At 35.9% G+C, this 25,690-nt stretch overlaps 3 protein-coding genes across 3 annotated transcripts; 1 reads left to right on the forward strand and 2 right to left on the reverse strand.

The window, feature by feature from the left end:
• Nucleotides 1-1,988: 1,988 nt before the first annotated feature.
• On the reverse strand, nucleotides 1,989-14,854 carry LOC111808495 (mitochondrial import inner membrane translocase subunit TIM44-2). Its single transcript, XM_023694503.2, has 15 exons — nucleotides 14,564-14,854; nucleotides 13,571-13,666; nucleotides 13,331-13,437; nucleotides 9,558-9,641; nucleotides 9,345-9,420; nucleotides 8,965-9,009; nucleotides 8,464-8,883; nucleotides 8,283-8,351; nucleotides 7,083-7,147; nucleotides 4,857-4,925; nucleotides 4,698-4,770; nucleotides 4,416-4,520; nucleotides 3,151-3,222; nucleotides 2,990-3,052; nucleotides 1,989-2,341 (listed from the first exon to the last, which is right to left on the reverse strand). Exons 2-15 carry the CDS (start codon nucleotides 13,643-13,645, stop codon nucleotides 2,210-2,212), a joined length of 1,455 nt encoding a protein of 484 aa, XP_023550271.1. The 5' UTR covers nucleotides 13,646-13,666; nucleotides 14,564-14,854; the 3' UTR covers nucleotides 1,989-2,209.
• Nucleotides 14,855-17,386: 2,532 nt separating this feature from the next.
• LOC111808499 (uncharacterized) lies at nucleotides 17,387-18,175 on the forward strand. The gene has a single exon (XM_023694508.2). It carries the CDS (start codon nucleotides 17,572-17,574, stop codon nucleotides 18,025-18,027), a length of 456 nt encoding a protein of 151 aa, XP_023550276.1. The 5' UTR covers nucleotides 17,387-17,571; the 3' UTR covers nucleotides 18,028-18,175.
• A 1,442-nt stretch (nucleotides 18,176-19,617) lies between these two features.
• LOC111808497 (nicotinamide adenine dinucleotide transporter 2, mitochondrial) lies at nucleotides 19,618-23,963 on the reverse strand. The gene is made up of 10 exons (XM_087117161.1): nucleotides 23,740-23,963; nucleotides 23,545-23,638; nucleotides 23,281-23,367; nucleotides 22,322-22,428; nucleotides 21,506-21,554; nucleotides 21,210-21,322; nucleotides 20,973-21,067; nucleotides 20,654-20,742; nucleotides 20,481-20,579; nucleotides 19,618-20,295 (listed from the first exon to the last, which is right to left on the reverse strand). The coding sequence occupies exons 2-10, from the start codon at nucleotides 23,618-23,620 to the stop codon at nucleotides 19,898-19,900; spliced, it is 1,113 nt and encodes a 370-aa protein (XP_086973287.1). The 5' UTR covers nucleotides 23,621-23,638; nucleotides 23,740-23,963; the 3' UTR covers nucleotides 19,618-19,897.
• Nucleotides 23,964-25,690: the final 1,727 nt, after the last annotated feature.

Consider the following 25,690-nt stretch of genomic DNA (forward strand, 5'->3'; position numbering starts at 1 on the left):
TTAACCTACTCTTCTTGGGGTGTTCGATGATGCAATGTTATCCTTGGTTGAATCATGACACTTGTCTTTCTCGATCTTCACGTGCTCACATAGGCACAAATCACATGTCATCTTCAACCTGTTATCACTTATGAGAGAAACTTACTCGATTCATAATATAGACCCACATATGATGTCACTGAGGATCTACTAGGGAAATGATATGAATTATATAAGATGAGGCCTCTCCCCGGTGGTTGAAATTATGGGTTTAAAATTAGGATGAAACGATTACGAGGTCACGTCTCACCTTTATATCTGGATTATTGGAATAAACTTAGAGGAGATAGAAGATCCAGTGATTGGGATAAGCTCTGAGGAACTATAGATGATATGAACCTTATGACTAAAACGAGCTTAGATGAGTTTAATTACCTGATTCCAAACTAACATCACTACGATCATTAGCCGATTTGACTTTGAATAGATTTTATTTCTCGGTTAACCAAACGAAGTCTACTCTCGAACTCTTACTCGTCGGCCAAACAACTCCTCAATGTTTGAAAAGTAAAGGGTTTAGGCTCATAGTATTGTAAACTTTATCCATACATTTATAGTTTTAAAGAGTTTTGATCTAATCATTAGCTAAATATAGCTTTTCTAATTTCTATTTGGGCTGGAGGCCCAATCGTTGTACCATTTTTTTTTCTTTTTTTTTTTTTTTCTCATTTACAACTTTATATATTTTGAGATGCAAATTTAAATCAAATGTTTTAGCATTTTTTAAATTAATTATTTCTCAATTGCTTAATTTTATGGAGAGAATATTGTAAAAAGGCATTTATCCTGTAGAAAAATAAATGAATGTTTTGCAAAAATAGATGCCCATATTTTGATTTTTTTTTTTTTTATTCTTTTAGATATTAAACAAAATTTACAATTTTGAGAAAAATATTTTCAATTTAACATTTCTAACATTTTAATTTTTGTTTCATAGTTTTGATACATATAGATATATTTATATTTATATATAAAAATTGAGGCGGGATAAAGATATGGGAAAATTGAGGTAGAGGATGAGAAATAGGCACCATTTAACTAGTGAGAAAAAATCTTTTTTCACTCTTTCTCGTATTTTCCATTTGAACGAGGATTTCCGACTCCATTTAAGGGGTTTCCATTTGAACGAGGATTTCCGACTCCATTTAAGGCAGGACCCCGCAGATTAAATGGACATTTCTATACTTCTTCCACAAAAATTTATCGTGTAGGACGATAGGAAAAATGGTGTTATATTATTGTTCTCTTTTAGACGGGGTTCTTAATTGAAATAATTGTAGCGCTCGTAGGGACTAATTTCATAAACATATGTATTTTTTGAAGACCATATCGTGAACTATATGAAATGGAACTTCATTCATTGCAATATTGACTACCACATACATAAGATAACGACGGGTCGTATTAACTTTAGACAAACATAATGAAGGGACAAAAGAGAATAGAGAATCAGAGAATCACTCGCCTTATCTCGAACTCTCAAATTCTTTCGGTTTTGACTTATTCACAAATATGATTTAGCTTGAAAAAAGAAAAAAAAAATATAGAAATGGATGGGATAAGTATTGCTAAATATTCTGTAACATGTTGAGGAACAGTCAGCAAACTCAATATGTGGACACAGAGGCAATGGTTGCTGCTTTCCTGCATATCTTTGTCTGGTGGGATAGTGTCAAACCCTGTCAATGTCGTCCTAAATCTTCTCATGTGCTTCATTTTTAAAGAACACAAATCCAATCACTCACTTCTGTATTGAAGAGTGGTCAAGATGATTTGTGGTATGTAAAACTTATGGTCCTCATTTTACAAGTGGTCATCTTCTAAGAGAACCTTACAACATTGTCCTCACTCTCGACGTCGTTGTCGTTGTCTTGACACATTTGAATGACAAAGAGCCTTTATTAACACTTCAAGCCTTACAAAAAAAAGCAGTAATAAAGATTATTAGATTGTTGAAAAGAAATTTAGAAACTTGAATTTGTTATAGTATTGGGAATGATTTGCTTGGTTTCCTTTAAAAAATTTGACAAATCCCCAGATTTTTATGAATCAAAATTGATAAATAGATTGGTTTTCTCTGGAAACTAACAAAAACCAGAGGGAGTATAGAGAAGAAATAAACATGGGTGGGTGAAGTAGAAGAGTTTGGATCAGAAAACAAAGAAGGCAACTAGATGAGTGCTTGAACACCAAACTGCTGCATTTCCCTAACCCTCCAAATAGCATGAGGAGCTCCCTCTCCAACTTCTTCAGGTTCCAACATTTGCATAGCCCATGCATAATATACTGTGTGGATAGTGTCCTGCCATAACAAGAACATTTCATTTACCCATCTCGAATTCGCTAAAGAATATGAACATAATTCAAGTATAAACGTCAATCACTAAAACTCCTTTGATTCCCTCCCTCCATAGGATAGTTCTTATTTTCCTCTCCAAGAGTCAATGCAATCTTCCTTAGGCTTTGTAAGTTTAAAATCAACATTTGCAATTAGTAACATAAATCTTTAGACCGTGAAATCTGTTATGCGGTTGAGGAAATTTGGATGAAAAGGAATTGACGGATCTCACATCTCTTTCTTAGAACTTCTCGATAGGGTAATGCACAGTTAGATGGCTATAACCACGATCCGTGATCGTCAATCTATGTAATCTAGAGGATTGGAAGTCTGCAAAAACTGAACCTTATCTAGCCTTACGTTAATTTTCTCTCCTTGTTGGGACCTATTGTTTATTTTCTCTCCAGTTTTCCTTGTACGCTCCACACATTATGATTAAAAGCGACAATAAACATCAAATAATCCTCCGCATTTTATTTTTGTATGCAATAAGTTTTTGGAGATTAGAAGTTTTCAGATTTCTTCAGGGTTCTCATTCTCTCCTATTCAACTCTCATTACATACGGTGCATTAATGTAAGCAGAATTGGAAATAGAAAAAACCAAAACTCACCTTGCCACCTTCTTTAATTGATCCATGCGCATCGCGTACGCAGTACACCTGCTGTGTTTGGAACTGTAAAAATTAAGTAAAAAGGAGGCATTAGCATCATTTCGTCCTGCAACAAAAACAAAATCAAGAACAATAGAGCCATAGAGACTGTCGGAGCGTACAGCTACAATGATGATTGGAGTGTTTCCCATCATCTTGGTCTCCCGCACTTCAACGTCTGAAATGTGCAGAATCTGCTTTTCAGACAAGAAATTAGTATTCATACAAGAAAACCTTACATTAGTTATAATACTGTCCACCTATCAATGTGCAAACCTCACAATGTTAAGCACAAGCCAGTCAATAAGGTGTGTAACAGTGATTGTAGCACAAGTACTTAAATTATAAACACTTCAGTTTCAAAAAAAAAAAGTGCTTAATAACAAATTACTTTGAATGTTTTCTTCTACACTCATACAATTGCATAAGTGGTTCTTAGTCAAGCACCTAGGACAACAAACATTCCATCTGAGTATTTTACTTTTAGACTTCTACCAACAGTACTATATGTTTACCCACAACATAATGATGATGGTTTTTATATGGAATGCTTTGGCCATGGTTTAACAAAAGTACCGTCAGCCATGCCAAAATGCTTCCACAAACATAGCCCAGATGCTCTCCCACTTTCCTTACCTTCCCCAACAATTCCCTTTCTTCACCACGGTTTTCCTTTTTACATCTCCATATCATCAAATCTCCAGTGGTAAGGGCTCAAACTACCCGTAACCCCCAATCGAATTGAAAAAAGAAATATTATTGTTTAGATGAATCAAATCCTTCAGCATATTTTTTGAAGGTAGATAATGAAGAAGGGAGAGATTAGCAGAAAAGGATCCATACAACTGATGAGCTGGGCTTCTTATATACTTACAATCATTGAGAAAGTACGGCAGTGGAAGTGTATTAGATTTGGCAAGTAAGAAGCAAACTTCCATATTATTAGGGGGTTGTTATTCGGCTAGATTGGAGAAGGTGCCAGAAGCAAAGAAAATAAGTAAATGAGAAAAATAGAAAAGTATCAGTATAACTATGTTTTGGAGAAAGATGGCTCTTAAGCGTGCAACACTATCTCTCCATCTCACTCTCTTTCTGCCCTGATTCCAAATTAATCTAGCATTCATTTGGAGTACTGCAGGTTCATATTATAAAATAATTGTTTGTATCGTGATGCAAAATCCTTTTCATCATGGTGATGCAGCAGTACAAACCTACTTTCCAGGGAAAGCCTATGCTGAGAAGACGGTAGATAATAATTACTCAATAATACAAGAGAAAGGTCCATTTTATGGATGTAGAATATAGATGCACCACCATCAAGCCCCAAACAAAAGGAAGCAATAAATTTCAATAACAAAAGAGCAGTATTTAGAATATATATCCTTACCTTGTTATCGAAGAAGATACCTTGGCTCTGGTAAGCCTGATGCTCTGCTTTACAACGTTCTATCACCTCACCACTACAGTATTTCTTCAAAATTTCAGCATCTCCCTGAAGTACCGAGTATTTGTTATGACTTGAAAACATCCATGTCAGAAAGTCTACTTTAATCATCAAACCAGATGCCATGCAAGAAATAATTAGAAGAAACACAACATAAATAGTAATGATATTCTTTGGTGAGGTGAGAAAAGTAACTTTCAGCTTAGATATAAGCATCACGCTAACCTTTATATAAGAAGTTAACACTGGTTTGATTGCTTCTTGAACTTCCGATACGAAATCTGGTAAAGAGAAATACCTATCCACAGAGTTAAAGAGGAAAAAACCAAATCAGAACATTGATTCAAACAGAAAAGTACGAAAGCTCCAAATGAAAAATCTTACGGATCTCTACGACGAATTTCCTTGAATGACGTAGCAGCATCTGATTCTTGGAAGACGTTTTCATTTATGCTGTGAGAAATAAGATAAATAAATAAAAAAATTTGGTGATAAATAAATAAAATTTTGGCAGCAATAAAATACAGAAACATACAACGATGACAGGAGAACAAAAGAGGAACAGAATAACCAAGGATACAGTTTGTGGACAAAATACCAAATTGGCCATCATCAGGCTCACAACTCAAGCAGCCAATTCAGTCATTGTTGGACCGTGTTTTGGCTTCTAAGGAAAGCTCTTGTTTCCCAGACAAAGGTTAAATGTTTGAGTGGCATATTAAGGATCGGTGTACAAATATAGAAAGGGAGTAATATGCCATACACAGTCCCTTGAAAAGGACTTGGGGAGATCAGCATGGAGGAATGTGGATGTTTGAATGAAGCTGGCAGAAAAACAAGAATTAAACGTTCAAAGCAAGATTAGATTTCATTGGTGTTTCCATAAAAAGAAGAACTTTACTTTGTTTAGATAAGATTTAGAAGGTTTCATTGGTATTCTGCTTTTCTCCCTTCCTTCGGAAGCTCTCCTCCCTTTCTCTAGGTTTCCATCACCCACTGTCTAATAGGAAAACAACAGATACTGTGCACTTTTAGCCTTGATTGGGGAGTTCTCAACTACCCCTGCGGGGGGGGGGGGGGGGGTTACCGTATATGGGATTCCAACCTCGGTCTTTTCCATGCCATGATAGGACTGTGTTGTATTCTTTGGCAGCTGAGGATCTCGACCACCTTTTTGGAAGTTGTAACTACACTTCTAAACCTTTTGGCTTTCACCTTGCCGACCTAGAGAAAGCAATTCTATGATCAAAGGGTTTCTCCTTCACTTGCCTTTTTGTGAAATGGCCAAATTTTGTGGCTTGATAAGGTTTGTGCATTTTTGGGGGTCTTTGAGTCGAGAGAAACAACAAAATTTTGAAGGATTTGAGAGCTAAAGATTCATTGTCAGTTTTCATATCTCCATTTGGGCCTCCTTGTTATAATGCCTTTTGTAAATATTCTCTAGGTGTTATAATGCCCTTTTTTGTAGATGAACGTGTAGATTTAACCAAGAACCATACTAAATTATGGGTGAGCAATCTACCTCCCTTTACAACTTGATTTATTGCAATTTGATCAAATAGAGGGAGGTTTTCTTTAGTTTCATTTTCGTACAAGGTGTTTCATATTTTCTACAAATTTGTAACTCAACGATCAATGGAATCTCATGTTTCTTGCCTAAAGAGGAGACAGAGTCACAAGTCAAGCCAGAAATAAATCCTATTCCCTCCTGACTAAACCATTAGGCCTGTGTAAATTTCATCACAGCAAGCCTAACAATAAATTAACGCATTCAATATAGGAATTGTATACAGATAAAATCATAACGGAAAATTAAGTTTCATTGAGAAGACTTTCTTAACTAAGTGTGATACCCAAAACTTCCCAAAGCACCAAAGGAAATAAGTTGATAACCAACTGTTTGACTTTTCATTTCGAAAATATCTATTCAAAAGAACAAGCCTAACAATAAATTAACGCATTCAATATAGGAATTGTATACAGATAAAATCATAACGGAAAATTAAGTTTCATTGGGAAGACTTTCTTAACTAAGTGTGATACCCAAAACTTCCCAAAGCACCAAAGGAAATAAGTTGATAACCAACTGTTTGACTTTTCATTTCGAAAATATCTATTCAAAAGAACATCTGAAATCCATATAAATGATATAAGCTGCACCTTCTAAATTGTCTCTTGAGCATAAGACTTACAATTATTTTTTGGGTAAGGTAGAGTTTAGTTCATCGGAGAGAATAAGTTAATATAACGTTCGATCAGTGAAAAGACTTATGATTTCCTATAGATTCTTTAAATTACTAATCCACCGCCAATTCTTGACTGGGTCCAAGCTCCCCAATCTCTATGCTATAGCCCCCCCCCCCCCCCCCCCCCCCCCCCCCCCCCCCAAAGAAAGAAACAAAAAATAACCTTCCCAACTCCATATATCCCACTTAATTTGTAATATATCATGCCTCATAGCCCATTCATTCCCAACCAAATGCCTCACAAAGTGAATAAAGTAGAGAAAACAAAGTAATTTGGCCTTCACATTGAAAAGCCAAGTTGCATGACCACACAGGACACCAGTTTCTCTATTTGCCAAACAAATATGATACAATAAATACTTACTCCTGAATTTTTTGAACTATTGGGTTATCACTTGTCTCCCACCTTTCACGAATGTCCTCGGCTATCTGTCAATTCCAATGTAAGAAAATATCATTACATATTATATTCAACATTAAAAAAAAAAGAAAAAAGAAACTAAGAGTGCAAGTTTTCGGCTACCACTGAATTGCCCCAACTCAAGACAGATAAATTTGGACCCATCCAACCATTGAATACAAGTTTTCGCATGTTTTCCTAGTTTACTAACAGACCTTTGGCCCTATGTTTTTCCAAGCTATTCTCAGTCTCAGCCAGAAACAGAAAAATGGTATCGGGCAAAAATAACTGGGGATTGGCTTCTGGCACTTGGATTTCAGAAGATTTTGTATCATGAAGCACCAAAATGGGCTGAATTAAGCTTTCGTTTATCAAACGTCCGCCTAACTTCAAACAAAGTTAGGTTTGGCCTCATGAGACCACTGGGTTTTTCTGTCAAATCCCGCCCCATCATAGCCTTGATCAGTCAGCTGAGAGAAATCCCCATCTCTATACAAAGACGAATCAGCATGATAAGTACCCAAAGAAGAAATTCTACATTTGGGAGCTATCTCACAAAGCCATTAACTCTAATGATAGGCGCATCTATCATACATGGTCCTCACTCCAAATTGGTGTACCCTTTGTAAAAATAGTTTGGAGACACAATCTCGCATATTTATACACAGCCACCTTGCTCAACGTTTCTAGATTGATCTAAAGAATGCTTTCAGCTGGCCCATTTTCTCTTATCAATCTCCTTTTGGGCCACCTCTTCTTCAAGACCAAGGAGCTCCTTTTGAAGTATCCCGTTCGAGCTTTATGTGGTCGGCTTGGCTTAAAAAAAACTGCAGAACTTTCAATAAAAAGGAAACTGAATACCCAGTTTTTTTGTGACAGTGCCGTTTTTATAGCTTCAACTCAATGTAAATTCAATTCTTTGTTTTCTTCACACAGCTTTTCTTCTCTTTTGACGAAGATGCTTTTTGTAACACCTACGGTTTGGGGCATTCTCTTTCTCTCTTCTTTTGAAATTTCATTAATCGATGAAATTGTTTCTTATTTTTCTTAAAACACAATGCATAACCGTCTCTCTAGCAGTTGATCACATTAAATGAAACCTAGCAGTAGATACGGAACTTTTTAGAAGAAATTATAATATAGCAATAAATTGGAAATACATACCTCCTGACCCTTTGACATTACAGGTTCACTATAACCAGTAACACGCTTGAACATGGGATGACCATGCATCTAAAGGAAGAAAAAGAAAAATGGAAACAACTGATTAGGTTAAAAAGAAATTAATGTTTTAATAGAAGCTCTAATGAAACTCCATAAAACATAGGCCACTAATGCAATTTACCTTCGCCTTGAATGCCTCCCACTTCTTACTCCAATGAGACTGCTTTGATGGTAAAACAACAACATCGGTTCTTGTACTTTTTTCAACTTTTGGCGAGGTGGAAGGCTCATATTCTAAATGCTTTTTCTTATGTGGTTTTCCACTTAACTCATCCTTCACAATTTCATATCCCTTCTTTGTTAAGTCAATTAACTTTGTGCTTTTCAACCGTTCAAATGCCGAGGAAATTCCTGTTGAAGGAATGCTGGACTTAAATTTTCCAAATACTGTTTCGGAAGAACCAGTAGAACCAGTATGTTGATCTTTGGCTTCTTCAGAAGGGGCCTCACTCCCATGTTTCTTTGCATCAGCACCAGGATCAGTTGAGGAACGAGTAGACCCCGAAGATTTTTTATGACTGAATCCAAAAGCTTCTTTTACCTGGGTCCAATAGAGTTGAATATTAATACCATGGGTATGGTTATATATGCTTGACTGATGTATCACATAAAACACACAAACCTCCTCCGTAGCAGCAGATATTTTCTCTTTGACATCCGTGGAAACCTGCAAAAATTAAAATAAAAAATTGAATGAAAGACTCAAATAAATAGCAGGCACGACTTCCAGGGACACCATAATATTCACCGTACTCATGTGAAAGAAACAGATTTTATTTTCCCAACAAGCTTAGGAAATAAAACTAGAAGCCCAAAAACAATTGCCTGCCCATGACTAAAAAAATTATGAAAAATAACTCGATAACATTTTAAAATTAATGCGAGAAGGGAAATGCACTAACCCAATCATGGTGTACCAACTACCTAAATATTCATTCACAGTCACAGATAAACGGCAACAATTATAAATACAGATAGCAGGTAAAAGGGAAAAACAATCACCTTTCTGGCTGTAGCCTCAGCCTCAGACCAAGCGCCATCCACCTGCTTGTAAAGCTGCTCAGTTGTCTGCTTTGTTCTGCATTCGCCATTTCACCATCTCAGGCCATCCATTGAAGTGCCCACCCAGCCTTGACATACAAGGGTATGTCTCAGCCTGTTAACAAATACCACTAAAAATATGCAAGACATAGAACAGAGTTCTCAAAATATTACCTAACTTTTAGGTCTTCTTTCACACCTTTAAGTTCTTCTGCCTTCTCCTTCCACTCTTTGACAGATTGTTGAAATTCTGGGTTTCTGCAGTGTTTTCCAGACCACTCATTACAGAAATAAATACCATGGATACAAACCACAAAGAAAAATCAATGCAAGAAGCAACTGGAAGCTAAGAAGTCATAATCTGGTTTATAATATAGCTTCATGCGTTTTACAAAGTGAGCAGTTAGTTTGTTTTGACAATCATCCTTCAATTGAATATAATATCAGAGCTTGACCTTTTTTCCTTTAGGCCCTTTGCATTCTTCTATGGTAAAAATGAGTTGTTTCACCATTGATGATGAATCTAATCCACATTAAATGGCACATTCTAAAAATGAGCTTGGTGGATTAAGAATACAAACTCATACCTCAGCCTTCACCCCATTTAATGAGAAACTGAGTTTTCATGGAGGAAAGAAATAAAGAATACAATGGCATATCTTGGCCTTAACTTGAATGGAAACCCCTGACCAACATCCTTTAGGGCACCAATCTTTGAGAAAATTGTAAGGAGGCTCTATTCATGGAATGGGTTACACGTCTTCAGAGGTGGTAGGCTTACACTTACCAAAGCCTCCTATTAAACCTCCCCACCAATCTTTTTTGTCTCTCTTCCAATACTGCCCCCTCCAAGGATGATTTTGTCTAGAAAATCAACAAAAAGCTACAAAAAACTTCTATTTGAAGAGATCTTCTGCATCATCAAGTAAGCATCTCATTCGATGAAGGAAAATCCTCCACCCAACAAATTTTACAGGTCTTGTCTACTCAGTATAAGAGGAAAAAACGGATCATTATTGGCTAAATGGATTTGGAGGTATCAAAAGGAAGAGCAATCCCTTCAGAGGCAAATTATCTCTCAATTCTTGGCCCTTAAACATCAAACTGGATATCGCTTAATGGATAAGATACCAATTATCATCTCGAAGGTCGATAATTCGATTCTCCACCCTCGCAATTGTTGAACTAAAAAAAGAACTATGGCCTCTAATCAGAACTTCAAGCGTCTGCAAAATGCCTGGGGAAAAATAAAACATCAAAGTCTTATCTAAGACAGACTTATCAACAAACTTGGCAATGGGGAGGAAACAGCCAAACACCTCCCCTTGGCATGATAGTTGGTTGTTGGATGTTCCCTTGGCTGCTCACTACTCCCTCTTAAACTCCTTATCTATGCAGAAAAATTGTCGTCTATCTGCCAAACATTGGTCTCATACAAGGGACCTTAGGCTATGGAAGTTGGAAGGCGGATATCCTCCACAGCAAAATCCCTTACGCAACATTGCTTGTATTTCATATCTATACCCGGAAAGGTCAAATTTTTATTATGGAAACTTAATTACAGGGCCAGTCACAACCCTTCAACACTTTTGATAAGCTTCAGCGCTGATTGCTACTGTCCCTGTCCTCTCATAGCTGCCTGTTCTGCAAAAATGATGCAAAAACACAGAAGCATATGGTCCACAGCTCTCCCATTTAATCCAAATAGTCTCCTTTCACTACATTCAAGCCAGCTACCTCTGTCGGATGGGAAAATGTTCTTTGTATCCACCTAGTGTGAGATGTCTTTTAGGCAACTTGTATCAGGGACAACCGAAGAGTTTTCACCAAAAAGAAAGATCCTTTGATAATTTTTCTGATTATGTAGTTTTTTTAGTTATATTGTGGTGTAAATATTAATCTTCCTTCATTTTTGATAGCTACTCCACTCCTTAGTCCAGTAGAAGAAGCTTATTTTTCCCTTCTATTGCAAATTTTATATATCAATAAAATTTATTTCTTACACCCAAAAAGAAACTGAGTCAATAACAACAATAGCCAAATACATCGTGGAAAGCTCAAAGTTAATCTACTCACTCTCATTCATCAACTAAAGTTGAGACCATTGTAACTTTGATTTTGTGGTTGAGTTATGTATTGCAAGATTTACATAATTTCTTTCAAGGGATCAACTCTTTGGTTTTGTAATAATCAACCACTAAAATTGCTTCCTAGTTCCAACCTTGTTTTTTATGAGCATGCTAAACTCATTGAGCTGGATTTCCATTTTGCTCATAATAAGGTTGTTTACGCCTCATGTAGATTATAGTCTTTCCTCTATAATTTCCGAAGTCTTTTTTGTAATTCGTATTTGATGGTTGGGAGTGTATTAACTCCTTTTCTATTCATCAGTGAAATTATGTTTCTAAAACATGGCTTCACTGCAGCTCATACCCACTCAGTCTCGGTTGTTTTTTATAAGAAAAAAGAACTTGAACTAAATACAAAGGGACATCCTAAGGACCCCCTGAGACAAGGAGCTACAAGAAAGCTTCCATAGATAGCACTAGAAGATTACAATTATAAAAGAATTTCTTGTAATTTGAACACCAATGAAAAAACGTACACTGTACATTGACCCAAAACAAATCCTGTATAAATGCCTTATCTTCAAAGATTCTAACATTTTGTTGAATTCTTACTAAAGCACTGGCTGGAGACCTTCTTAAACCCCAACTATCCGAGAATGTTGTTCTCACCATTCACTGTCCATCATTTCAAGAATCATAGCCTTACAAACCTTATTGCTCGGTGGATTAGTTTTCGGTAATCCACCTCTGATGGTTGGAAGACCCTTTCCTCCTTTTTAGTTTATCAATGAAATTTTTGCCTTACAAACCTTATGGAGGAAAAAGCTTGGCTATTCATGAGGATCGAGTTAGATTGTATGCTTCTTCTTGGTGTATTCACCCCAAGATCTTTCATAACTATAATCTAGGTTCATATTTACACCAAGTGGGCGCCTTCCTTGTAACCCCTCAGTGTGGTGGGTAGATCTCATTTCCTTCTCTTTTTGCATTATCTCTCTTTATCAATATCATTCTATTTCTTGTTTCCAATAAAATAAAATAAAAAGTTCAAAGAAATTCAAGTTTCTTCGAAAAAAATATTCATCCTCTTTGGGAAAATATTATAGTCATAGATATTTATGTTTTACTCAACCAAATGGTTGGTTTCGTTGCTTTTAGTGGGTCTAAGCTGCTTGGGTTTAGCTTCCAGGAACAGGCAGAATACATGAGCACTGCCTAAACTGAGGTGCACTTTGTACTGAGACATACATCAACAGATTCGTCTCTTCAAGAATCTTCCTCCAATTAAATTCATGCAGCATTAAATAATAATGTACAAGATGAAAAACAATTCACGTGCATTTGTACTTGTTGCGTTGAATAGAGAAACACTTGCAGAAAAGCTAAAATACATATACACGCATGAAGATTATTTATTTTATTTTTATTTTTTTTGACAAGAAACAATTCTTCATTGATATATGAAAAGGATCAAAAAAGTTCAAGTACGCAAGTTCCCAACGGAAATGAAAAACTACAAGAAAAAAAATAAGCCTAAAAATACAAGAGGATAAAATAATGAAAAATAACTAGAAAGCAAACAAAAATACAGCCAAAAATCTAAAATAAAGAGCTCCAAAATGCAGAAGCTTCTTCTGGAGGAAAGTATAACAAAAACACAAGGGCTTGAAACTTAGAAAAGCAGCTTGAAAAAATGAAGTCAATAAAACAATATTCAAAGACACCCTTCTTTCATAGAAAGAGATATTAGACTAATGCAGCCCTTAGAAGCCTTCCAAAACCCTCTAAAATGCCAAAGAAAATCTCTTAAGAAACCATCAAGAGAAGATAAAATTGAACATGCATGAGTATTATAATTCTAAAGAAGAGGGAAGATACTTGTTAGCTTCTCCTTTCACTTTCTTTGAGAACTCATTGAATACGCTGAATCTACGATTGATGGAGTAGCCATTTGGTAAGAGCAATTGTGATCTCGTACAGGAGCTCTACCAGAACAAAACCCAACCATAAATTAAAACAAACTTGATATTGAATAGCTTTACACCACAGATATTCATCCTATGAAGACTATAGTGGAGAAAGATGGGATAAGGTTCAAGCATAGGGAAGAAAAAATACCTCTTGGGAAGTAAGCTGATAAAACAAGCTTTGTCTCGAGAGAAATAAATCCCGAACCAATTTTCTACCAGCCATTAAGATTTAGTCACAGCAACTCTGCACATTAACTTTTTCTTAGAAAACAATAATTAACACAATCTAATTAGTGTCATATGGATATAAAAGTTAACATGGAGCGATACTTCCTCAAGGAACTAAAAATCTAACGCAATAAACCAATCTCCCTTCTCCTCTTCCTTGGAGCATGGTTCAAGTTTCGCGGAAATTTTGTAATGTGAAAAGAAACTAAAGGCATTACAAGTTCTGAAATCCAAAAATTCTCAATGTAACCAAAAAATTTCAATTTACTGAGGTAAAGCTACTTCTAACCTCGAAATTCTAATGCTATTGTTAGTAACCGAGAAAATGCAGAATAAAATAATAATAAAAGGATGATTTTGGATTTTTAAGCCAAATTCTACCTTACCCCTGTTTAGAAACCTGAATTTGGAAGGAATTCTAATCAGTCCACGTGTTTGGATGAAAAATAAAATAGGAATTTGAAAACAGTGCCAATTTATAGGCATCATAGTTTCTCCTACATTCAAGCAAACTCCACAACAGTTTTCTATTTTGTTTGACCATTGTATTTTTCTGTTCTTGTATAACTGATACCAATACTTTCAATCCTTTCAATACAGCTTTCCGGTTCCATCCAGTTTTTTTTTTTTTTTAGCTGAGAAAACTACATACAGGTAAGTTTCCTTTTTTGCTTCGTTCGTTCATCTTCTTAAACTTTTTTTTTTTTTTCATTATTAATTGATTTGGATAAGAATGATATGTTTGTTTGTTTGTTTTTACTTACTGATTCAATCTGTTTTTGAACATTGATTGAAGAAGACACCAACAACAAAAAAAAAAAAAAAAAAAAGATACTCTCGATTTTCTTCTTCGCGGAGAGCAGAATAAATCAACATAATTCAATCAACAAAACAAAATAAAAAAAATCAAAACCTTAGGTGTACGAAAAATGAGCAGCGGTGAGTGCGGGGGGGCGGTGCGACCTCACCAACGGCACAGGTTTGAGGCTAAACCACTGAAAAAAGAATAACAACAGAGATAAGTAACTCTGGTTGCTCGGACAGGCGAGAGAGTGTGAGAGGCAAGGAACGGGGACAATTTCGTCGGGTGTCTGAGACCGCAGCAGCTGGAAGTGCAGCGTCGGGTAGGGGTGGCGGCCGTCGATCGGCAGGGCGGGGTGCAGTGGCTGGTAATGGGAGGGAGTGGCGGCAAAACGTGAAATAGGGTTTAGGCAAAAACAAATAGAAAGCCAGGATGGTTGAATAGAAGGAAAAAAAAAAAAATTTAAAATAATAATAATAATGAAAAATAAAAAGACGGCCGAGTCTGCATACGGAGAGAAGGGAAAGGAAATACGGAAAATAAAACAGGTAATTAAAAAAATAACGAATAAAATTATAAAAAAAAAAAAAACATGTTTTTTTCTTTAATTTTGGGTTTTTTTTTTCTTTTAGTATTCTATTTTCTACCATGTAAAATAATCCCCTAAATATAAAATTTAATTCGATCTTCAATGTCAAAAATAAACAATAAGTCCTCACAGCTTTGACGGGAATTTTGCCTCGGTTTCTTATAAAGATGAATTTCTCATATGGGCTCAACTTAGTTTCCTATAAAGATGAATTTTTCATATGGGCTCGTGGTTCAGATTGTTAGGAATCTTTCCTATCATAGTTATAATATGAATGGTACAACCATAATCAATTCATCATGTATTTGAATCAAAATATACCATGTCTTAAGTTTTAGGTTATTCTTTTGATAATGACCCGACTTGTCGTAGACTAACACTTATTCATAATTAGGTCCTTTTGGAGGGTTGGAGCATATGGTCGATTTATTGGAACACTTATGAACAAAAAGATCAAATCAACCGTGACAATTTAGACCGTTTAAGCATCAAATCATCAACATTCGGGCTTTTTAGTCCATAAAAGACCACTATCAATGAACAATAACTATAATTCTCATTTTGAGAGTTAACACACATGGAGCTCTTTCGAGCCTTTTAGGCTGACCCTATCGTACCTTAGATTCAAATTTGAAAGTTATTTTTTCTCATATTCAAGCAATGCACATGATGGTAGCATGACATTGTCGCTGTTGTTGCTGAGGTAGTGGTGATGTGGAAGTAAAAAAATATATTGCCTAGCTACTACAACTGTAGCTTGAACGCGCACTCTAAGATGGGATGTATGTCGCGATCACATAAATCATCAAAAAAATATGTAAGCGATCGCTTCTCCTAAGTATCAAAGTGCAGTTGGGCATGCGAGAATATCGATAAAAAAATTAGATGACTTGCTAGTTCTAGGATTCAAACTGAGGTGTGGTCGCAATTAAGCCTTGTATCCATGCGTGAGCCTATGCATAGAAGCTCCTCCCGTGGGTGGGGTGCGGGAAATCGCGTGTTAGGTGCATTTTTTTTATGTTCCACTCCAGTTTTGATATTAAACCTAATATGACTTGAATTATGACCAATTATTTGAGATTTGTAGCACCAAGCAGGTAGAATAGGAGTGGACAAAGTGTTACAATCACGCTTGTCTAAGGCGCATTACCTATGGCTGAACGTCGGATGTTTTGGTCACGTTTATCCAAGGCGTGTTGTTCATGGTCACATGTCCATTCCAAACCCTTTTTACATACTTTCATGTATAGTTAGGTATTTACTATTCTTGCTATGTCAATAAGGCGATATGTGACTAATTGTCAATCATTGAAGACATGGTTGTTGCTTATTTTCTTTTAGCTTATAACATTACTTTCTTTCAAATAGGCCGAGCGTGTCTGCTAGCCCACTTGACCTATTCCACGTCAGCATCCATAAACTTGCCCCAAATCCATATGAGCCCACGATCCACCAAAGCTTGGCCCAAATTCAAAAGCCAACCCACGGCCTACACCCAACCCACAACCTGAACCGACTCGCGCAACCCTTGGCCCGTGCCTTGACCCACGTGTCGCGCCTTGCGACTCTGCTGAGTCGACTACTCCCAACATGGCTTCGGGCTTGGCGGCTTATTTGGCTTGAGATACCTGTTTTTTAGCCCCGTTTGACACGTCTAGATCCTATCCTACCATTTTTTACCCGTATAAAGCCACGTCACTCTTTGAACAATTCCAAGTGTTTTAGCTAAAATTAGAGGTTTAGTTGTGAGCTAAGAGATAGGTTCAACCAATCTACAAGGGAATGACAAAGTGGCTCCACAGGTCCATCAGGATACTTCCTCCCTATAATTGGCACATACTCATATCTTATATGTGTGCTCCATTTTCTTCCTAGTATACCAGGAACGCTAGTCAAAGATAAGGTTCAAAACGTACGTATACGAGCTCACCTTGATGCCCACGTGCTCGTACATGTGTTGCGTATAAAGCAATTCTGAATAGACGACGATTACTTTATTCCCTTCCTTGTTTTGTAACTGTTTAATGATGTTATTATGAACCGAACATATAAGTCCATGGCTCTAGTACCATGTTCTGAACAGTTTGATATGGACCACAATTAATAATTTTTATATAATATATTTTTTTTTCATTTCACAAATTTTTCATAAAAGTTACTTAGACTATGGTCAAAAAGATAGAAAGAAAAGAAAAACTTGGACATTTTTAATCCATGGGTACCAGCAAAAAGTGACAAAAGTAGAGTTGGAAAATGATTTTATAGGGGTAAAAAGGTAATTTCGGTTGGGGGAGAGCTTCTTTTTCAATAATATTAAATAATATAATTATTGTATTTAGAATTCAATGAAATTTCCCTTTCAATTCAAAGTTGGGACTGAAAATGAATCAACAAAATCAAACCCCAATTCCCAACGCTCTCAAAATCCTCTCCGAATTCGTCTCTTCGATCATTACAGTTTTTCAAATTTCAGATTCCATTTCAAAAGTCGTTTGATCGATTCGCGATTCTTTCTCTGTAATTTCTTTCCATGGCGTCGCTTCTCAAATTCAAGCTCCTTTCGACGCACTGCGGCGTCGCTCAGAGTCCCACTTTAAGCCCTAGAACTAGTCCTCTCCTTCACCTCCGCCGCCGTAAAACCACTCTGCGGATGCTTCTCACTCGGAATTTCAGCCGCCGGTCCCCTCGCCGCTGCGCCTTGCCGGAGAAGAACATAGACGACCGTAAGGATTTGACTCGAGGCAACAAGTTGAAGGACTTGTTCGTTTCGTCGCCGCCGTATGATGGAACCGACGCCAGGATTAACGAGACGGCGATCGCGGCTCCTTTCCGGAACGTGACTCCGGTTTGTAAGAAGAAAGCAGACGATCATATTGGATCGCCCGGTTGCAAACCCGGTTCACCTAGACCGGGTTGGACCGGCTTCCGGTACAAATACTTGCTTCAGAAAACTTGGCGGCCGGTTCTCGCCGGAATCCCCGAGTAATGAATGATTTATTTAAAAAACCCTTTCTATAATTAATGAATTAATTATATATATTCTCTGTTTTTTTTTAGTATAGTTTTAAATTTTTACTTGAAATTAGGAAAATAATTTGTGATTAATAGATTTCCCATGAGTGGGAATTTGCTTATTTTTGTGTTATGATGAGCTTTATTATTTGTTGAATTTTCAAATAATTTATTAATTAATGAAATCATTTCCAAATTTAAAGCTTAAACCTTGATTTTTTTAAAAATTGTTTTTAATATAGTTCATAAAGTTTGTAATTTTGGACACCGCTTTGACCATAGTCGAGATAGTGAGTTAAATGGGAGTTAAAAAATCTACTAAAGTGAATTGAGAATTTAGAATTGATATAAGATAGGTCCCAAAATTGGATTAATTTAAGCATATGAATTGGATTAAAGTATTAATATGAGTGTGACATAGAATATACACTTCCTTTTAATATTTAAGTGGATTCTTCATTAGTGGGAGGGACCCTCTTTTTCTTTTTCCCTTTATTCCATGAGAGATGTTTAAGACTTGGACTCAAATGCACTTCAAAATCCATAAGTTTATTGCCCAATTGATAAAGTATAGATTTATTATGGTCGTTCGAATTTTGTAGTAGGTCTTAGGGTAATTTTTCGAGAAGTCTATTTTGAATCTATTTTTTTTTTTTTTTTTTTTTTAGCGTCTCACTTTAATGACTTGAGCTTTAAATCTCAAAAAGAAGATCCAAATATCTACTAAAGTAATCTAGGCTAAAAGAAAATTAAAAATTAAAAAAAGTGCAAAAATATCATTGACTAATAATTTTATTTTTGAACCTTTTAGATCGATTTAAGAGTACTAATGAAGTTTTTGACCGTTCTAAAGGTATTTGGTATTTTTAAATTTTTTTAAAAAAAATTGGAGGATTTTAAGAGTATTTTCTAGACAATTTTAAAAAGTTTAAGTTGCGTACAGTAATAATAGTATTTTAATTTATTTTTTTTAAATAAAAAAGGTGGTAAAAAAAATGAATGATAAAAGATTGAAATAGTGGATAGAAATGAAAATATGAGATTTAAAATAAATAAAGTGTTAAAGTTAAAATGGAATAACAAAAAAAATATTAATTTATTTGTTTCTCTAAGGGGGTTGGGACCAAGAATATGGACCAGATATTCAAAGGCATATGAAACGTTTCCTTCACAAACACAAACAAAAGGCACTCAAAATTCCACTCCTAAAAAGCAATGCATCTCACTTTACATAAAACCATCACCTTCCATTCAATAAGTTTCTTTATATACCCTTTTCTTAATCTCAATTTGGTCCTTATAGTTTTAAAATTTTCATTCAATCTAATCCCTAGTATCCCGAGTATCATCATGTTTAAAAACAGTTCTAATCGTGTCGAGACAAAGGTGAGAAGCTACATCCGAACTTCAGAGACTAAACTTCAAAAATCATAGAGATCAAATTGAAACTTTGTCCGAAGTCCCAACGGTTTGAATACATAGAAAACTTATGAAGACAAGACAACTCGAATTCGAAGCTACCAATAAAATATAAACTGCAATGAAATGAACAGAAACATAGTGATTATCCAACAACCAATAAATCTATTAATATAATTTGCTGGGCAGCTCATCTCCAAAATTCCTAGACTCGATCAGGTACAAGTTTGATATGGATATGGTTTTCATTCACTCACACAGACATGTGGATGCTACAGATTTTTCCATAGCAATCACCAACCAATGAACATATCCATAAATTCAGAGCACACGGAGAGCATGCGTTTATTCACCAACAGAAAATTTTATTATTCGTCTCTAAGATCAAGAGGGGGGAAAAAAGAGAGGAGGCAATCAAAATTTAATCAGTGTCTAGATGCTAACTGTTCTTTGTTCCCCAGAGGAATTCTAGTTTGCTTACTTGGCTGGGATTGTGATTGTTGTAAGCCGGAATCACTCTCTTCCTTCGAGTCGTCTCGGTTTGCCTTTTGGGGCTTCACATGGCTATTGCTATTCGAATTCAGATGGGGGGAAGGTTTCTCCTCGCCTTGAGGTATAAATTGCAGTAGAAACCTATGTATCATCTCATAGCTGGTGAAGGTTATTACGGCGGATGGCGTTGTTCGTAACAGATTTGTCGCACAACCCCTGTAAAAACCGGGAAGACCTTCCTTTTGAAAAACCTTTTTGATACAGTCCAGTACGCCTGAGTATTGAGGAGCAACATTTCTGGCTTGGCCTTGCTCTTGCATCCTGGAACGAACTACCTGGAGATGAAGTTTGAACAGGATAAAGTATTAACAAAGACACACCAATCTAAGCACATCTCAACTAATTAAGTGATATATCCTCGACCAAGAGGACAATGTTTGAATCTCCTACACCCATATGTTCGAATACACACAACACATGCACTCATAGAGAGAGAGAGAGAGAGAGTTTAAGAACCTACCTCATGTGGGTAAGTCGTCACCGAGGCCATAACTTTTGACAATGACGAGGCAATTGCTAAATGTCCCGGAGTTAGCTTTTCAATGGTTGTGTTATCTGGAAAAATAAATTTTTAACGATCTTGCTCAATTAAATAAGTATATAACCATAGGAGGATTGTCATTACGTACCTCTTTTTGCCATGTATGATTTGAGCTTTTCGTATGCTGGAAATTGAATGGCAACATGACTTATCCCAACCAATGAAGGGAGGATACCACTGTTTGTAGAACAAATCAAAGCCATGGCCTCATAATTATTACAAAAGTTAGAGAATTTAAAATAGAAACATAAAAAATAAAACGAGGAGGAAGTAAATAGTATATCATTAGTCATTATTTTCAAAAGAATATAAGTTTAGCACGATCACTCAATACAATCAAACGACAAATTTAGGTAAACATATATCATATCAAAACTTCAGTTTTCACAAACATGGTCAGAACAAACCTGTAAAGCCCACGGATTCCTTCTTCCTGTATGATCCTGGTAAATGCTGAAACCATGCCTGTGTAAGGAACCACACCAGGCCTCATTCCCTGTGTCTGAGTTTTAACCAAAAATACTATGAACATCCAAAAGAATAACAATATAAAATATAGGACTTAGATGGGATTCAGTAAGATGGAGTATAGAAGACGAACTCAATGAAATGGAAATTTAAAAGCACAAAAACCTAATACTTACTTGGAGTCTGGTCTTAACAACCCATAAAGGATTTGTTGCAATGGCAGTAGATCCCCCAGCCCCAGCAGCAGCAACCATATTTGCGCCGAACGAGAGTTGATGACCATCGTCCCCTGCAATCAAATAGCAAATATAATATTAATTACACAAAAGTAATTCAACCAAATTTAACCATTTCTATGGATTCAAGAATTAAACATATCCAAAATTCAAAATGGGAGGAGTGCAACAGCATGCAAAGAAATAATGTTTGTAAAAAACGAAAAAATCATTTGCCAATGAACCTCAAAACCAACCATCTGAATGAAGTACGCCTTTTAGATGCTCATAAACTGTGAAGTAGACCTACATGTGAGATGAGCAAATTTTGTCAATCGAAAAGTAGAAATAGTTCAGGTGATGGAAAAATGAGCCTGAAACAATAAATGGATGATGAATCTCATAAACATAACTTGTGCCAAAGTAAGGTCATGTGGAAATAAATTTTGGTCATAGTAATAATAAAATTATATAGTTATTCTTAATAATTTATTTTAGAACGAAATAGAAATGTCAGCATAACATCCCACAACAAAGTGTGGAAGTAAATCTTTATCCCACTTAGGTCCTACTGTTACAAGTACATAAATCACCATTTTCTTTATTTAAAGGGAAAAACCAATGTCTCTTAGGAAGGATAACTTCTGAATTGCCAGTTAGAAAAGAAACAGGAAAAAGAAAAACACTCAGATGCAATGGGTCGGGAAAAAAATCACATAATGCATTATGCACCCAAGTGGGGAAGAAAATAGATGATTAATGTCAACAGCGCAGCCCAGGAAGGATTTCCTGTATGAAAAGTTATGCTTGTACAGTTGCAAGAAATGAGACCCATCAAAAAGTCAGATCCCCAAGAAAGATAATGAAAAAGGAAAACAGAAGAAAGTCCTACAGAAAAGTGGATTTCATTAACTATTCATGAAATTCTAGTTCATGAACAAGCTTCAATATGGTGTCGGCCACTAACATGGGCTTAAGTACAAGCAACCAACCATAAAATTGATGCATCAGTTTGGAAAAAACTGAAAGGTCTTAATGCTACTTTCCCAAGGAATATCCAATAAAATACTCACAGCCCAGTTTGGAAGAAGTGCTAATATTGTTGGTGAAAGGCCACGGTACAGTCCCCTGAAACCTTCAGAACGCATTATGTCTTGTAGGCTAGTGACAATAATACTACCTGGGTACAGGACAGATGAGATTAAAGAAATATAATCCATAAACATGTATACCAACCTGTATTTTCAGAAGCAGAAATGCTAATATCAGTTATCACATAACTAAAATTAATCCTTTGAACACTAGTTTTCTAAGTCTTAATCCAGGTCAAATCCTTAGTTTGATTCTCAAAATCAATACGACCAATCACAACCAGCTGTTACAGCCATTCCAGGAAAACGTCCCAGAACAATGAAGAACAGAAAACTGAATTGATTCAGACTTCGAAATACATTGAATAATTAGTTCTAAGCTTCCATCCAACTATAACGTTCAAAACAGAATCCCACCTTGGCTGTTGTTCAGCTTAGATTGTTCGTATATCTCATTACCAATATAAAGTTAAACCCTCTTTGATAAGGATTTATATTTTTATTTTCTGTTTCTACTAATAGAGATAGTTTACTGACAGCTTTACTGGTTCCATAATCTATTTCTAAACATGCTTTCAAAATCTTAATCAAAATCTACTAAGAAAGATAGTAGTAGTATTTAAAAAATTGTTTTTCGTAGCTTAACATTGTTGGAAGCTACCACCTATAAGGAAGTTATTAATTTCATTAGCAGTTGAGCTAAACTAGCATAACGACGCATCTAATTAGCAGCCTGAGATTACCAATTCATGGTATATTTGCACACTAAAGATGAAAATGACCACACTTTTACGTCAACCACAACGTAACTCAATGATTTAAGGCATAATTTTGAGAGAGTTGAGATTTGAATCCCCCACCCCACCCAGTTGTTCTTGAACTAAAAAGTTGTAGAAGAAAAAGGAATTAACACTATCTCCAAGGTTAAGACTATAGATTACCTCCTCTTTGACCAGATGGAAGACCATGCACTTGCAGCCTCGTCTTGATCACATCTAAAGGGCAGACGAACGTGGCTGCTATAGCACCTGTTACGCTCAACATAAGAACACGAATACCAAATAATCCCTAAACAAAAACTCAATGTGTATACAGACCATGCAAGTAACTAATCTAAACCCCCAAATTTCAAACCCTCATCGATACACAACAGAAATCTAACACAAAAAGCTCAAAATTAAGCGTGAAAAAACGAAAAAACAAACCTGCAGCAGCACCAGCACCGGCATGGCAGATCAAATCCCTAGTGCTTCGAGAAGTGCTACTGCCACCGCCACTCATCTTGCTCTCCACCACTTCCTACAAAATTTCAATGAAACAAAGGGGAATTTGAAATACCAGATCTCTGGTTTTAGAGCTCAAAAACTAACACACACACACACACATATATATAGCCTTACCCCTTCGTATTCCTTCCTGTTTGCATTGACCAAAGCCTTGAATTAAGTCGATTAAGAAACTGAGAGAGAGATGTAGTGTCGTTTCTTGGAACTTATTTGAAGGGCTTTGAGGTTGGGTGAATTCTTCGCTCCAAGGAACTTATTTGAAGGGCTTTGAGGTTGGGTGAATTCTTCGCTCCAACTCTCACGACGAAGAATTGGATTCCATGGACGTTTTTGACAATTCCTCAAAGCTTACTAATAACCCTCTCTCTCTCTTCCTTTCCCTTTCCCTTTCCGTCTCCTTTTCCTTTTCCTTTTACGATATTTTTATTAAAAGAAATTATTTCAAGTATAATAGATAAGGTATATATAGATTTCAACATTCATTTAAAAAAGGGAATTAGAGTTCCCTATTTTCACATTCATTATACTTTATGCTTTTTTTTCATATATAAATTACACTCATACCCCTTCGATCCTTTCTCCAATCGATGTGGGACCACCACCAAATCCACCCCTTCGGAGCCCAGTGTCTTTACTGGCACACTACCTCGTGTCTACTCCCTTCGAGAAACAGCCTCCTCGCTGGTGGCCCATCGTCCAGTGTCTGACTCTAATACCATGTGTAACCGCTCAAGTCCACTGCTAGCAAATATTGTCTTTTTTGGACTTTCCCTTTTGGGTTTCCCTTCAAGGGAAGGTTTTCACACCTTTATAAACCGTGTTTCGTTTTCCTCCCCAACCAATGTGGAATATCACAATCCACCCCTTTAGGGCACAACATCCTTACTGGCACACCGCCTCGTATCTACCCCCTTCGGGGAACAACCTCCTCGCTGGTGGCACATCATCCAATGTCTGATAAAGGGTGTTTCGTTCTCCTCCCCAATCAATGTGGGATATCACAATCCACCCCTTCAGGGCCCAGTGTCCTTACTGACACACTACCTCACGTCTACTCCCTTCGGGGAACAGCCTCCTCACTAGTGGCAGATTGTCTGGCGTCTGACTCTGATACCATTTGTAATGCCCCAAGCCCACCGCTAGTAGATACTATCCTCTTTGTACTTTCCCTTTTAGACTTCCCTTCAAGGGTTTAAAACGCTTCTGCTAGTGAAAGGTTTCCACACCCTTAGGGTGTTTCGTTCTACTCCCCAACCAATGTGGGATATCACAGTTACAATCCAATCCAACTCTACTCTATTTATAAAATTATTATAAAAATGAAGAATATTTAATATATTTAACTAATGTTAGTAATGTGTTGGGACAGGTGAATATATTGTTGTATAATATGTGACAAGTTTTGTATTTTTTAGGGAAAAAAAAAAAAAACCTTTTTTGGTCCCACTTTACATTTTTGTCCTTTGAATTTTTACTTTAATTGTCATTTAATTTCTAAATTTTAATTTCTTGCACGTTTATCTCACGTTTCACTAATGTCCACTTTTAATTTTTAACGTTCATTTTAAGTTAGCTAAATTAAAATAATTATAATACATAATTTTTAAATTAATTTTGCTATTTCTTAAATTAGTTACTTTTTAAACTTTTAAACTAATCACTTTTTAACTTTTTATTTATATTTATACTCTCTTTTTTGTCTTCCACCGTAATTAATTAGACATTTTATTATGTGTTGACTTTAAGAAGACTAATAGTCTCAATTCAAATGAAAAATAAAAAAAAATAAAAAAAATAAAAAGTAAATTTTAACCTTAGTAAATTTTTTATTTAACATGTTTTGAGAATAAAATATTTAATAAAAAATAGTTTAAAATAAAAAACTATAAATAATAATTTCGAGTGAAGTGTTGGAGTTATATTTGATTCGATTAACCGTAAATTAATTATGGATATTTTCGTGTTTGAAAAAGACTATTGCCGAAATATTTTAGGATGCGTTTACTCATATAGAATAAAAAATAAAATAAAAAAGAAATTTGGAATCCACTTCAATTTTTTTTTG

The sequence above is a fragment of the Cucurbita pepo genome, chromosome 13, assembly GCF_057944985.1.
Source record: "Cucurbita pepo subsp. pepo isolate OVF chromosome 13, ASM5794498v1, whole genome shotgun sequence".
NCBI lineage: Eukaryota > Viridiplantae > Streptophyta > Magnoliopsida > Cucurbitales > Cucurbitaceae > Cucurbita > Cucurbita pepo.

Bases quoted from the DNA above. Each gene is read 5' to 3' on its own strand.
- LOC111808495 (XM_023694503.2), bottom strand. From the start codon at position 13,645: ATGGCTGGTAGAAAATTGGTTCGGGATTTATTTCTCTCGAGACAAAGC. The intron at 9,421-9,557 runs GTAATATTTTGA...TGGCGAATGCAG, and splicing joins AAAGAAGACCTAAAAGTTAG to AACAAAGCAGACAACTGAGC. The intron at 4,521-4,697 runs GTTAGCGTGATG...TCGGTACTTCAG, and splicing joins TGTTAACTTCTTATATAAAG to GGAGATGCTGAAATTTTGAA.
- LOC111808499 (XM_023694508.2), top strand. From the start codon at position 17,572: ATGGCGTCGCTTCTCAAATTCAAGCTCCTTTCGACGCACTGCGGCGTC.
- LOC111808497 (XM_087117161.1), bottom strand. From the start codon at position 23,620: ATGAGTGGCGGTGGCAGTAGCACTTCTCGAAGCACTAGGGATTTGATC. The intron at 21,323-21,505 runs GTTGGTTTTGAG...ATTTGATTGCAG, and splicing joins AGGCGTACTTCATTCAGATG to GGGACGATGGTCATCAACTC. The intron at 20,580-20,653 runs GTACGTAATGAC...TTATTTTTCCAG, and splicing joins ATCATACATGGCAAAAAGAG to ATAACACAACCATTGAAAAG.